Source organism: Anthonomus grandis, chromosome 1, assembly GCF_022605725.1.
Source record: "Anthonomus grandis grandis chromosome 1, icAntGran1.3, whole genome shotgun sequence".
Classification (NCBI taxonomy): Eukaryota; Metazoa; Arthropoda; class Insecta; order Coleoptera; family Curculionidae; genus Anthonomus; species Anthonomus grandis.
This window is the reverse complement of record NC_065546.1, coordinates 5799785-5815243: the sequence shown is the minus strand read 5'-3', so window position 1 is coordinate 5815243 and position 15459 is coordinate 5799785. Positions and strand designations below refer to the sequence as shown.

Genomic DNA, 15459 nt, shown 5'->3' with positions numbered 1-15459 from the left:
AAGTATAACGATCTACCATTGATTCATTCATACCATTCATTGCTAATTCTCTTAAGACGCAAATGAAAATAAACCTTAAACTTTGACACATTTAGTCAAAAATTTAGGTAGTAGTACAGCTGCACTCTTGTATTTTAGTTGGTAAGTAGTATTTAGCATTGACTTTATATAAATTGGATTTATTGGATAAAATTAGATTTGCTGTTGATATTAAGAAAATAAGTAAAAATTTACCTGAGTAACTGCATTAGGATCAGCTTTATTTTTAAGCAAAAGGCTAATCACCAACACATGTCCCTGTTGGGCGGCTTGATGCAAAGGAGTATATCCGTCGCCCGTAACCGGATTTACGTCCGCTCCTTGTTCAATTAATAACCTAACCTGAAAGAATTAATTTGCATAATCGGGCTACTTATCAAAAATAATTTATTATAATTACCATATTCACGTGGCCGTGATGGCAAGCCACGTGTAAGGGAGTGTACCCGCTTTTTGTCTGAGCATCTTTTTTAGCTCCCGCCCTAAGTAACAATTGAGCCACTGCAACTCTGTCTTCTTGAGCACACAAGTGTAGCGGAGTAAGTCCATTCTGTTAAAAAAAAAGACTTTGGTCAAAAACTTCTTTAAATTGCAGTAGAAGGCATATATATTAATTTAGAAAAATATTTTATCAATATTAATTCAAAATATGTAGCTTCAGTATTTGTTTTTGTCAATTTTGGGTGAAATCTATTATTGCGAGTGGTAAAGTAACTTAATTCTTTGGCAGTCTTAGATTGTAATAAGTTGTTATCTCCACAGTCGCAGCAGAATGGAAAAAGGCACAATGACTAAGACTATCGATCATAATTCATCTAATGTTTAAATAGTGACACAAAAGCCATGAACATTCTGAAGCTCACTTCTTAGCTTCGCAGTAATATTGGGGTTTTAATGCCCGAAGGCGGATAAACCTATCATGTATAAGCTGTGCTTCTCTTGTTGGACCAGTATGTGTCTTTATCTCAAATTACCATTCTCTTGAAATCTCTGCCACAGTGCTCTTAGTAGAATTTACAACTTTAGCGCTCATACCTTACCAACAGCCCTTAACTGGGGTCGATTAAGATAGCCCCCCCCCCCCCAGTAGCAATACCTATATGAAAACTAGACTTGAATTTGGCACTAATTTTGCACCGCTATAGGTAAAAAGATATGACGAATTTTTATGGGGGGGCAAGAGTAACTATATGGTAGCCCCCCCCCCACAAAAAAAAATCATTCTTTTACTATGTCATTTTATTCTCTGAATTTTGCACCACTATTTTCGAATTATGCACCGCTAACAGCAAGGACTACATAGCTCTAAAAAATCTCTATTTAAAACCCGTCCACATTGAGCGCCAACGCACACGTATAATGTTTCTTTGATGTCCGCCAAAATACCGATATTCAGCTTGGCGCTCAGGCCATTCGGAGAAGCGATGCATGCGGCGAGCTTCAACCACGAAATCACCATCCACATTTGCATACGCATGGGTATGCGAAGCTGCCCACCGCATGTGTGCTCAAGTCTGAATTCGTCTTAACATTGGTATTGTTACTTTGGCAACACTGGTATTATTAGACGCGTGTGAGATCGCGAGGGTTTGTTTGCATTTTCAAGGCAGCTAAATTGTTAAGTGTTAAGAAAGACCTCGATTCTATACCGATAGTCACAGTAGCAGTTTTTTTTTGACGGATTATTTTTTTTTTTAATTTTAAGTGAAAACAGTGTGTTTAGATACTTTAACTATGGTAAGTGTACTAGATAATGCTCTCAAATTCCTTAAGTTTCGAATATGTATTTATTTCACAATGGTTCTATAACTGCGAACTGAAATAGTATATTCTATAGTATACTCTCTCTCGTGGATCCTGCGGCTCGCATTCAGTCGAGTCTCGGCAGCATGATCGTTGCAATGACCTTCGCATCTGTTATCAAAACGTTAGAGGACTTCGCTCGAAAACAAAAGTACTTTACAATTCTCTTTTAACATGCAATTTTGACGTTATTGCTTTGGCCGAGACTTGGCTGAATGATGGGATTTATAGCTCGGAACTTTTTCCGAATGCGTACTCTGTCTACCGCTGCGATAGAAACTATGCAGAGATGTCCGAGAAGAGGGGCGGGGGGGTGGCATTAGCAGTAAAGCAGTTATTTTCGGTGGTAAAGTTAAACTTGGCGCTTTCTTATAACCTTAAAAATATTATTGAAATCATAGGTATAAAAATTATATTTGAGCACTCTTATGTATATGTTATTTTAATATACATGCCACCCGGACTTAATGCTGATATATATGAAAATATTTTTGAATACTTATCTTCTTTAACCTATCTTTTCAACTCAAAAATAATTTTGCTAGGAGACTTTAATATACCTGAGTATATTAATTATTCGGAAAATTCATTATCATCCAACAGATTAAACCAAATTATTTATACTTTAAACTTTTTTGACTGGAATCAGGTAAATTTTATTAAAAATTCTCAAGGTAAATTATTGGATCTGGTCATTACATCAGAGCCTCAATTCTGTACTGTGGAGCGATGCTACGACTTCTTGGTTGACGAGGAAGCTATCCATCCTTCGTTATTTATAAGGTTCAATTATACCCCTGACAAAAAGTTTAATAACTGTAAAATACATATTTTTTATAACTTTAAAATAGCTGACCTCAGATTGTTGTATGACAGTTTTCTTAGGGTTGATTGGAGTGATTTGGAAGCGGTTAAAGATGTTAATACTGCTATGAGCATTTTCTATCTGAAGATTTATTCTTGTCTTGATGTGTATGCTCCGAAAACTGCAAAAAGAGCTCGTACCTACCCGCCCTGGTTTTCTTTTGAAATAGTAAGAGACATAAAACAAAAACATAAATTTTGGATAAAATTTAGACGCTTTCATTTTCAACAAGATTTAATAAATTTTCGAGAATTGCGTTCTAAAATAAAAAGAAATGTTGAGCTGTCATACAAACAATACTGTGCGAGACTTGAGAATGATCTAAACTCGCAGCCTAATAACTTTTGGAAGTTAATTCGGAGTTCACAAAAAAATAACTCCCTGCCCCAAAATATGTTTGATCAACAAGGAACTTTGTTATCGGATCCGCAGAGTATTACTGATGCATTTGCAGCTTTCTTTCGGAGCTCATACACGACTTTTAGTTCACCTCAAGCCTCTAACTCTAATAATATTCAGACACCGTACCCGGAGTGCATAACCATAACTAGATTTACTGAAAACGAGGTATTAAGTGCTTTAAAAACTATAAAACCCACACCGATAGTTGGACCTGACAAAATACCCGCATTTCTTTTATCAGACTGTAGACATGTTTTTGCAAAACCATTAACAATTCTTTTTAACTTGGCCCTTAAACAAGAATGTTTTCCTGATCTTTGGAAGTCGTCTAAAATTGTTCCCATACATAAAAAGAATGACAAAAACATGGTTGAAAATTACCGGCCTATCACAATAATAAATAACTTCTCCAAATGTTTTGAGCGCGCACTTCATTCTGCTTTATATCCTAAAATGGGGAGTCTTATAAATACTCGACAACATGGATTCATGAAAGGTAGATCTACCACTTTGATTGATTTGAATTTGATTTCTCTTACAGAATATATCACCGAATCAATAAATGCAAACTCTCAAGTCGATGTTATTTATACAGACTTTTCAAAAGCATTTGACCGACTAGACCACAACATTCTCATTAATAATTTCGACCTATATTATGGATTTTCTTCTTCTTTGTCAAATCTTTTACAGTCCTATCTTACCGAGCGACCACAACACGTGGAATGTTTTGGTCGTAGTTCGGTGCAGATAGTTGCCACTTCCGGAGTCCCACAGGGCTCAATTCGGGGACCACTTCTTTTCAACTCATTCATTAATACAATATCTGACCAACTTGATGTTAATAGCCTGCTGTACGCAGATGACAAAAAACTATATATTAGAATTGACTCTATTTTGGATTGTGAGCAGCTACAAAATAATTTAAGTCTTTTGAATACATGGTGTAAAAATAATAATCTACCCCTTAATGCGGCTAAATGTAATGTTGTCTCATTTGGCTTAAAGAAAAACTTCATTACTTACAACTATACCATAGATGATGTTATTCTGCCTAGATCAACTGAATTTAGAGATTTAGGGGTGATCTTTGACAGCTCTTTCTCTTTTCAACCGCATATTTTAGATATTGTCAAGCGCAGTTATAGAATGTTGGGATATATCATCAGGAACTCGCAAAATTTTAATAATGTTCTTAGTCTAAAAATCCTGTACTTTTCTTATGTCAGATCAATATTGGAATATGCATCCCAAGTTTGGTCACCATATTATACAAATCATATTCATGAACTTGAAAATATTCAACGAAAATTTCTCAAATATCTTTGGTACAAGAGTGACGGAGTGTACCCAGAAATTGGTTTCCCACATCAGCGTTTATTGGAAAGATTTTCGTTTGCTTTGCTGGAGGATCGGCGAAAATCCGCTGATTTGCAATTTTTATTTAAGTTGGTAAATAATATTATTGATTCACCAGATCTATTGCAGCAACTAAATTTTCATGTGCCTCGCATATCAGCAAGGAATACATCAACTTTTTACCTATCAAGACCTAGAACCAACATTTGTAAATTTTCTCCTCTGCGCAGAGCATGTAACATACATGACTCTGTTCTGGATCAGTGTGACATCTTTAATTGCAGTTTGTCGGAAATTAAAAGAGTACACTTTTCCTAGATGTTTTACTTTTAATTTACTTTGTCTATATTTCTTTTAATACCATTTGCTTGTAATTATTGATAATATTGTATTCTTTTTAATTTTCTTAAGATACCTATGTTTTGTAATTTATTGTTGTAATTTTCCCACTCATTAATTGGAATTTATTCTGTGGAGTGGTGTAAATAAATAAATAAATAAATAAATAACAAGTGTGGAATTAGCAAAATTCTACACGAGTAGAAAGCTTTTTTTTCGAGCCGTGAGGCGAGGGAAACGGGTCTACGAGCTTGCAAAATGGTGCAAAATTAATACCAAATTCAAGTCTAGCTTTCATATAGTTATTGCTACTGGGGAGGGGCTATCTTAATCGACCCCAGTTAAGGGCTGTTGGTATGAGCGCTAAAGTTGTAAATTCTACTAAGAGCATTGTGGCAGAGATTTCAAGAGAATGTTAATTTGAGATAAAGACACATACTGGTCCAACAAGAGAATTTTGCTACCCCATCTTAATCGACCCCCTTAACTGTGTGTTCAGGATTAAGATTATTTTAATTATTTAAACTATTTATTTAATATCAACAAGAATAAGTTAATATGATGAATTTGATAATATATGTTCAAACGAATGATTACAAACAAATAATAACCACAAGTTATCTAATAAACACATTTTTTCGTCTAAAAATAAAAAAAGTCTTATTAACAACACTAATAAACATTCTGATTTTTTTGCGCTTTTTTATATTACAAATATTGACTTATGGAATTAGTTTGTTTAGTATCGGTCATTTCGTACTAATAAAGGGAAAATTCTAAGGTAGAAAGTAACCTAGAAGAGGTGGGGGAAGTTTTTGGGCCATCCGAGAAGTAAATTTTTTCACACTTAATGAATGCATTATTGCTTCCCCCTAGTATAGTTTTTAAATACAGTGCATCTGTAAAGTAGCGGATAAATTCACTAAAAATGAAATGGACCGTTTCTGAAAAAAATTTCTGAACCCGTCCATTTTAATATTTAGTTTAGGTCAATGCGTAACTTAAGATACTTCGGTCATCCTTCAATAAATTTATTTAAAGAAATATTAATCCTACATGTTTCGGACATATAAAATGTCCATCATCAGGGATAACAAATTAAGGGGTTCCATCGATACATCTTACAGATCTAGTGCCTCAGACAAGATTAAAAGGTTAAAACAAATTAAGATACATGAGATTGGGACCAAACATGCGTTTGCAAAATAATCATCGTATTGTCGTAATGATGTAATTTTAAAGTTTTTGTAAATCTATGTTTGGTCCCATTCTCATGTATCTTAATTCGTTTTAACCTTGTCTGAGGCACTAGATCTGTAAGATGTATTGACGGAACCCCTTAATGTGTTATCCCTGATGATGGACATATGTCCAAAACATGTAGGATTAATATTTTTTAAATAAATTTAGTGGAGGATGACCGAAGTATCTTTAGCTACCCATTGATCTATTAATTCCACTGCAAGAATAAGTACTTCTTCAAATTTAGTTTAGGGTTTTTCTACGTTGAAATTAAATATTCAGGGTATCTAAAAAAAAAAGATATAACGTCATCAATATGTTTTTTAAATGGGAACCATTTTTTAATGTAGAACCAGAAAGAACGCATTTTTTTACAAAGGATATGGTACAAATGAATAGTGGTTACATTTAAAAATTCTTTTCGAACGTTGTCAATGACATCTGGAGTAATATTTATAATTTCTTGTCGTATTTGTTCTTTTAAATCTTTTAAACGCGCTGGTTTAGTGACATACACTTTACTTAAGTATCCCTATACAAACTAATCGAGGAGAGTTAAATCTGGCGATCTGGGTGGCCATTCAATGAACCTTCGTCTACCTATCCAACGATTTGGAAAAACTTCATCTAGATAATTGCGAACGGGTGAAGCATAGTGTGGCGGGACTCCATCTTGCTAAAAACATCATTGTTGATCATTTTTAAGAAAGTCCAAATACATCTCACCAGTGAGTGTCATTAAAAAAGTAAGATCCTAAAGCTCTTGCTTCCACTATACCGCACCACACATTGATTTTTTTACTAAACGTTGCTTCGTCAGAAAATATTATCCGTATTACAAGATTATTGTTATGATTAAATAATTGCTGCATTTGCTCACAAAATTCATTTCGTCGAACGAAAATCATCTTCCGATAGCTCTTGAAGTAAGAATATTTTATAAAGTTAGAACTTTGCTTTTTTCAATACTTTATGCACAGCAGATCGCGATAAATTAACATTAGAAGCCGCGCCTGTGATTGTGGCTTTGAAATTATCTTGGACCGTTAACAGAACGTTAAGCTCATCTTCTTCAGTTTTTGAACCCCTACCAGCTTTTTGAGTATCCCCAACATGCCTGAATTCACGAAACTTTGCTTCAACTTGTAGCGGGGGTTCTTACGTACTTGCCGTATGTCCACCCTCTAATCTTTGACGTCGCAGGGTATCCGTCAACTCCTCTCACTATTTCTTTGCACAGTTATAGGAGGAAAGCCGACAAAATGCCTCGGGCACCACGCCCTAAGTAATTAAAGGAGCTTAGAGTCCCCTCTAGCCTCTCGGGTAAGTCTTTAGACAGTGGAGAAACCATGTAGAGATTGAAAGTAGACTGTCCGGTTATAATGAGATCTTATTGCTCTTAATCTTTATTATTACAAAAACTAGTAAGTAAGTAACAGGCTTAAAACTAAATGAACAAGTGTCCTTAAAATCTAACAATCCCCCATTACCAATTTCTATGATTAAGCATAGGCAGTTATTTGGGAAAATGTACCGGAAAATTCGGCACTCTATTAATGACGCAAAATAGTATGATTTAAGGGACGGGGTTATGATGTTTTGTACAAGCGGTTACGGATGATATGCGACAGTTTCTTCTAGAAGATTAGCAAGGGTCCACATCTTCTTCTTCTTTTATAGCATGATTCACAGCATTGCTCCAGTTTTCTTGGGTAACGTTATCCACTGCTGCTTTTAGAAGTTCTCTCACATCTTTTAATTAAAAGGTTTTAGTATTTCTAGCCACAAATCCTTTTACTTGAGCCCAAATTAACTCTATAGGATTTAATTCACAATGGTAAGGTGGCAAACGAAGTACAGTTATTATATATAATATAGTTATTATATATTATATAAGGACCAAAGTGCTCTCTTATCATTATGGTAGAGCTATTCTGTTTTTACTTAAGTTCTTTAGGTCTATCATCGGGATTTATTAGGAATAGGTATGTGCTTAATATATATTTTTTATTTTTTGTATTACATTTGGGGAGTGGTTGGCTTTCTATATGGCTTTTAATGGGCGGAAACTTTGGCGAGCGCGGTCGGTGGGGTGGTTTGGGGTATTTATTCTGTGATGGCGAGTGCACACTGTGTTCAGTGTTAGTCACGTAAACATACGTTCTATAAAAACAGGCTTTGATGAATTTGTAAATTATGCCTCTGACTTTAATTTTGATATATTGGGGATTTCAGAAACATGGCTTACTCCTGAGGATAACACTTTATATTTTAATATTCCAGGATACAATTTTTTAAGAAAAGATCGGTGTTCTCGTGGAGGAGGTTTGGGCATTTACGTAAAAAAACATATAAAATTTTCGTTAGTCACATTTGAAGATGCCACAGATGACTTTGAGTATCTCAGTTTTAAATTTACGTTAAATAAAAAAAATATCCTTGTTACAAACTTATACAAGCCTCCTTCTACGAATACATCTAGGTTTCTTGATTTTTTTGAGGACATGTTAAGTGTCTCTGTACCATATTATGATAGTGTAATTCTTTTTGGTGACTTTAATATAGACTTATTAAAACAAACTACAATTACTCAAAAATTTAAAAATACTTTAGAAACGTTTAATCTTTCTCAGAAAATAATGGATCCAACTAGAATAAATATTTCCTCAAATACATCTACCCTTTTGGATCTAATAATAATTAGTGATAACCTTGAATACATAAATGGCAAATCTGTATACATGCCAGAGAGTGTAACTGATCATAACCTAACATATACAGAGCTAAATATTCCTAAATATCAAGCATACAAAAAAGTTATAAAATATCGTGACTATGCAAAAACTAATACCATAGCTTTTAAAAATGAGGCAGAACAACTCCCGTGGCATGATATATATTATACTTATAATATTAGTGAAAAAATTGCAATACTAAAAAATAATATTACTTACTTAATTAATAAATATGCACCTTTTAAAACTAAAATATTACAAGAAAAACCTTTTACTCCCTGGATCACGAGCAATATAAAATTTTTAATGAAACTTAGAGATAAGGCACGTCACAAATATTTAAAACAGAAAACTCCTGGGAATTTAAATTACTACAGACAGCTTCGAAATTTCACTAAACATGCCATAAGTAGAGAGAAAGCGGCATATTTCAAACAATTTTCCTTAAAAAAAGGTAAAGATTTTTGGAATACCGCTAAAAAACTTAATTTTACAAAAACTAAAACCAATCCTTTACCAGAAACACTAAATAATGCAGTTGACCTAAACTCATTTTTTTCTAACTCCGTGGCTTTTACAAAATCAACCTCAAATGAAAAAATTGACTTCTACAAAAATAATAAACTAAATGTTAATCAGGAAGAGTTTTATATCAATTTAATTGATGAGGAAAAAACTGCGAATATTATAAAAAACATTGGAAGTAATGCAATGGGAGTTGATGAAATTTGTATTAAAGATTTAAATATATCTCTTCCTTATTGTTTAGAGGCTTTAGTTAATATTATTAATAGTTGTATTTTGCAGAAAATTTATCCTAGTGAATGGAAACAAGCTATTCTTATTCCTTTACCTAAAATTTCCTCCCCTGAAGAATTTAAAGACATAAGACCAATAAGCATTTTACCAGTTATATCAAAAATATTAGAACGTCACATTTATAATGAACTCTCAAAATATTTATATAAGTTTAAAATAATTCCTGATTGTCAGTCGGGATTTCGAAAATCTTTTAGTACTACAACAAGTCTCATAAGCCTTATTAATGATATTAGAGTTAAAGAAGACAAAAAACAGATAACTTGCTTAACCCTACTTGATTTTAGTAAAGCATTCGACACCATTGATCATAAATTACTATTAGCTAAATTACACTATTTTGGGTTGTCTACAAATGCCATTATATTTTTCCAATCTTATCTTGAGGGTCGGTCTCACTGCGTTCGGGTAATCAAAAAGTCAAATTATGAATTCTCCAACTTCTTGCCTCTTACCATGGGTGTTCCACAAGGATCCATATTAGGACCGTTGCTGTTTTCTCTCTATGTGGCTGATATGGAAAAGTGTCTTCAAAATTCAAAACTCCAACAGTATGCTGACGATTCCCAGGTATATATTGCTTTTGATCCAGGCTGCATGAGGCGCAAAATAAAATAAATACTGATCTACAGAGCTTGGCCGTGTTTACTGAGAATCACAACTTAAAACTTAACGCATCAAAATCGTGTGTAATGTTTGTAACACATAACAAGAGTCAGCTGCAAGAGGTTTCAAACAGATTTAAAGTAGTTGTTAAAGGCGAGTCTGTTCCAGTTGTAAGTGAAAAACGTAATTTAGGTGTAATTATTGATTCAAATCTTAACTTTACTTCCCATATTAAAGTCAAACTTCAAGCCGCCTACATCAGATTAAAGGGCCTTTATCAGTATAAGAAAATGTTGCCTTCAAAAATAAAATATTGGCTGTGTAATACACTAGTTCTTTTATTACTTGACTATGGGGATATTATATACGGCGATTCTTTAACTAACTACTTATCGAACAAAATACAAAAACTTCAGAATAGTTGCATGAGATATTCATTTAATATTGCCTCTAGAAACCGCATAACTCCATATTTAAATTCTAATTTAATTCTGAATATGAGCAATAGAAGGAAAGTCCATATGTTTAATTTAATTTATAAAATAATGAAAACCGGACAGCCTGCAAATTTAAGAAATTTATTTTTTAATCAAGATATTCCTTATAATACAAGAAATCCCCATTTGCTTAGAATTCCTTTACATAGAACAGCAACCTTTAAAAAATCTTTTTTATATATGGGCATTCGGATGTGGAATGAACTACCTATTTATATAAAGGAATGTTCGCCTAAAAAATTTATTATAAACTTAAAAAATATCTCTTAAACACGCAAATTATGGTAACCTAATGTGACCGTATTTTATAAAATGGTATTTTTGTTTTAATTAATGTTCTGCACACCTGATCTTGCTAATTGCAAATATTTACATTAAAATTAAATTCTCACTCGCCTGTTATCTACCCTTCGTGCTCGCCCCTATACCGTTCTCGCTCGTCTTTGGATTCTTTTGTTTTTTTTTGTTTTTCTTTTTGCCCAGCTTCATAGCCACTCGCTAGTTCATTGTAAAATGCATATATTGTCCCTTCTGATTTTGGTATGGACCTTATTGTAAATACATATTACGTTTTTTAGAAAATAGTTTATTTAGGAACACGGGTTGTACAGCACATGTACAAGTAATCTATGTACTTGCATGTGTATCGGTTTTTTTTTAATAAAAATCGCGTTGCACTCCGATTACCAAACAAATTGTTGTAATTTTGAATTATTTGTATATTCATGGAATTTAGTTTCGTATATTCTGTAATAATGTTTAATAATTTTTTTTTTTTTTTTTTTATATATTGTGTTGTTTTGCCATTTCGTCAACAACGTGTCTTTTATATTTTGATTTATTTTCTGTAACTATTGTCAGAAGCTCTGCTTTTACCGCGTCATCTCCAAAAGGTATTTCTTTTTCGGTAAGCCAGTTTTTTATTTCCCCTTTTCGCCAGCAGAATGATGGTAATTTTTCTATTAATCTTGAATGGTAGCTGGCATTTTCCATAACAATAATTGAATTTTCGGGAATTGACTTGATCATTTCGGAAAAATCATCTTCAAAAACATCAGCGTTCATTTCTTCGTAGTAATCCTTAGTTGACTTCGATTCGAATTCAAACAGACCGCCATTTAAAAATCCTCTATAGCTCCCAATATGTGTAATTATTAATCTGTGGCCCTTACCAGAAGGAGACTTCAAGCCAGTCGATAAACCTTCTAAAAAAGCCTGACGGGAGCTTCCAACGTTTTTATCCTGCCAGCACTTGCTCACGGTGTGTCCTTCGTTAAGCCAGGTTTCATCCAAATAATAAATGTTTCTTCCTTCCTTTCGATACTCCTTAATTTGCCTTAAATTCTTTCTTCTCCAACAGACTATTTCTTCTTTATCTATTAAAATAGATTTTCTATTTTGCTTTTGCCAAGAAAAATTTAATTCGTGTAAAATTTTCCATAATTTTTTTCTTCCAATTTCTGGTACATTTTCGTCTTCTCTTATAAGTGTCAAAATTTTGTCGATAGTTGGGATTTCATTCTTAAAATAAAATGAATGTACTGTCCTTTTGATGATATGCTTTGCTGTCTCATCAACTGCTATCGGCTTCCTACCGGCAGTTTTCTTTACACTCTTCTTAGGCAAGTTCTCACGGTTTTCACTTTTTCTGTCACTAAGAAGTCAAGTACCCACATAGCAATAAGAAGCATATTCATATCTATAGCATATACCCAGAATGTGATTGAACGAATATTCTTATTTTCATATTCTTAGCATGTTCTACCAAGATATAGTTATGTACCACCTATATTCTTAGACGTATGTTCCCGTGCATTTATTCATAACATATGCTAAGAATATTTCGCCATATTCTTATAAAATACTTTATAGGATATACTTCAGACGATGTGCGTAGCATATGCTTATGATATACCGGGATATATTATACAAAACAACATGACAACAGCGCCACCTGGTGCTACTGCCTCAGCCGGTAGTGCGGCCAGCCGGTATTTTTGACATTTTTGACGCCATCGGTGTCATAGACAAATGGTCGAACGAATATCGGTGTTTATTTTTTATTTTCCGTTTCGTTCTCTGTTCTTTTGTTCGAGAAATTTTTATTATCGTATACGAGAATACGAGGCCTGTAGTTCCGTAGTCAAAATCGTGTATAAAAATAGTGTATACCGTGAGGGTTTACTGTGGCAATGTACATAAATGAGGATTGAGGGTTAGGTTTAGGAACATTAAATTCCAAAGAAACATTAAGCAGGGGTATTCTTCAGAAGACTCTGAGTTTTATTGAAATTTCAATAAAGAAGACTGTCTTGTGTGTGCTAAGGATCTAGGTATTAGTGTAGGTAGGTACACAGCTTTTTTAGTTTGTAATATTTCAATTTATACCTAGTTTGATAGGTTTTAATTTTTCTAATTAGTTTTAGTTATTGTGTTTATGTTAAGTTTGAAGAGGTATCACGTAAAATGTCAACAAAAAACAACCAAAAAGTAAACGTTCACTTAGACGCATAGTGACCAAAAAAACTGAAACAGAACTTTTGCTGACTTCAGATGACACTCTATGACCCTATCCTGAGTTATAATTGGTAAGTATGTATAGTGGTTTGTGTAATTCCTTTTTTTTATAACTGTAGAACCATGTGGTTATAAATTTAATCCAAGAATTTTATTATCCAAAATTAAAATAGGGCCAGCTAAAAGCTCCTTTATATTGTTGATTTTTTAAAATCTATATTAAGTTTATTTAGGATGTCAAGATTTTTTTAGATATCTAAAAAAAATGTTGACGTCTTTATTGTTTAACAACAATAAATTTTTGTAAACCCAGCTGTGGTTCATAGAAAAATTTGTTTTTTTATATATATTTTTTTATATCTCCGTAGTCCAAAACACTATACATCATTAGGAAAAATCACAGATTTGAAATAACTATTAATGGAACTTTTTCTTTTTAGATGCAGTGAGATGTAATAAAAGAACCTCAAATGCGTGTGATAATGTATAAAATATGTTGCATTATGTGATTTTTATTGAATAAATTTTATAAGCGTATTTTATGTAGCTGATTTTTGTAGCAAGTATGTTCCAAGAATGTGCTATGCATATATAGCCAAGTATTCCCAGTATATTCCTAGAACATTCCTAATCCTAGTGCATAGCACATGCTACTTGCGGCCAAAAGTATATGCTGAGCATTTTCTCAGTACATATAAGTATAATTCTTAGCACATGCTCAGCACATATTTCCAATATTCTTATACGTAAAAGTCGATTCTAAGCACATGCTAGGTATATAATTTTGCTATGTGGGTAAATTGTTGCTTTACTTATGCCTGTCATATTGGCACATGTAGAAACTAGATTTCTAACAGCACTTAGAGGCATTTGATGCACAAGTGCATCATGTACGTTTAGTACTATAGTCCTTGCTTTAAAATCTAAAACACCTTTACACACTACGTGGTTAAACTTTGACATTCTTACAACAAATGCGCAACAATACTGAAAAATAAATAAAGTTTTTAGGATATATCTACATTATATACCATAAAATATAACTACCTGTTTGCATTTAAGATTGCACAATTTAGGTACCTATAATACTTATACCTCCATATTTACCTACCTAGACAATATCTACTTATAAGGGTTAAAAAGAACTTGTTCATTAGGTACTTAAGTAATTCAAAGAATTTATGGCTAAAATTGGCCGATTTCTTGCACTATTAAATAAACCCAACAAATGAAAACATTCAGGTCTTAATGTACTTGAAAAGTGGGACGCCAATGGTTTACGACCGTTTTATGGCTATCGACCCTTTCGTGTGCTCCTACGGATTAAGAAATGGACTATAATTATTTCGTTAAATATAAAAATTATTTGTAAGTAGAGAGAGTGTGCAACGTTTTTAAATGTTGTTGGTTACCGATGCAGGTATTTCAGTTTTAATCGAGAAAATTGACAATTTATATAAACTATTCTTAGTATTTCTTCAAAATCCATTTATATTTTTTTAATAAATAATTTCTCTACAAAAAAAAAGTGCCTCGAATGTTGCTAAAAAAAGTTTAAAAATATTTTGTTTTCCCTTTTTAATAATATAAAAAAACAAAAACAAAATCCTTCCAGCACTTCACACCACCTACGTCTTTGTTATCAAAATGGACGTGGCCTCCGCACCAAGACTGATAAGCTTTATACAGGGATCTCCGTGTGCGACTTTGACATCATTGCCTTCACCGACACGTGGCTTCAACCAGATATTCTCGACTCTGAATTGTGTCCAGAAACATTTAGAGTGCTCAGATCTGACAGACAGCTGGATAGAGTGGCCGCTACTCGTGGTGGTGGCTGCTTGGTCGCAGCTTCTCACAACATCCACCTAGAGAGTGTTAACTTGGAAGACATCCTTAACTCCACACCACTTATAGATATTTCAGGTTGTAAGCTCACTTATGGTTATTTTGTATTTTATTTATTTGTAATCTATGTCCCTCCTTGCACAACCGAGAGAGACTTCGAGACCTTGTGTGAAACAATTATGTCGCTGGATCTGGTCCACACAAAATGGGTTATGATTGTTGGAGATTTTAATGTTCCGTCTTATCAGACGACCGAAGCTAGCAGTGTCAAGTGCAAGCTTTTGACCAACCTATGCGAGATCCTTGGTCTTAAGCAGTTTAACAATATTCCAAATGTTAATAATGGGCTTCTTGACTTGGTTTTTTCAAATTTCGACGTCAGTGTCAT

General features: G+C 33.4%; 1 protein-coding gene across 10 annotated transcripts in view; it reads right to left on the bottom strand.

The window, feature by feature from the left end:
• The window catches only part of LOC126736209 (ankyrin-3-like), a 231734-nt gene that overhangs the window by 126482 nt on the left and 89793 nt on the right, over positions 1-15459 (bottom strand). For all 10 annotated transcript variants that reach the window (XR_007660643.1, XR_007660632.1, XR_007660633.1 and 7 more), the window contains exons 13-14: positions 440-589; positions 235-381 (exon numbers count right to left, since the gene is read on the bottom strand). Coding sequence is in view for 6 of the 10 variants with exons in the window: in XM_050440509.1 (XP_050296466.1) it covers positions 235-381; positions 440-589 (297 nt within the window). In the remaining 4 variants the exon portion in view is untranslated. The remainder of the gene's footprint in view (positions 1-234; positions 382-439; positions 590-15459) is intronic.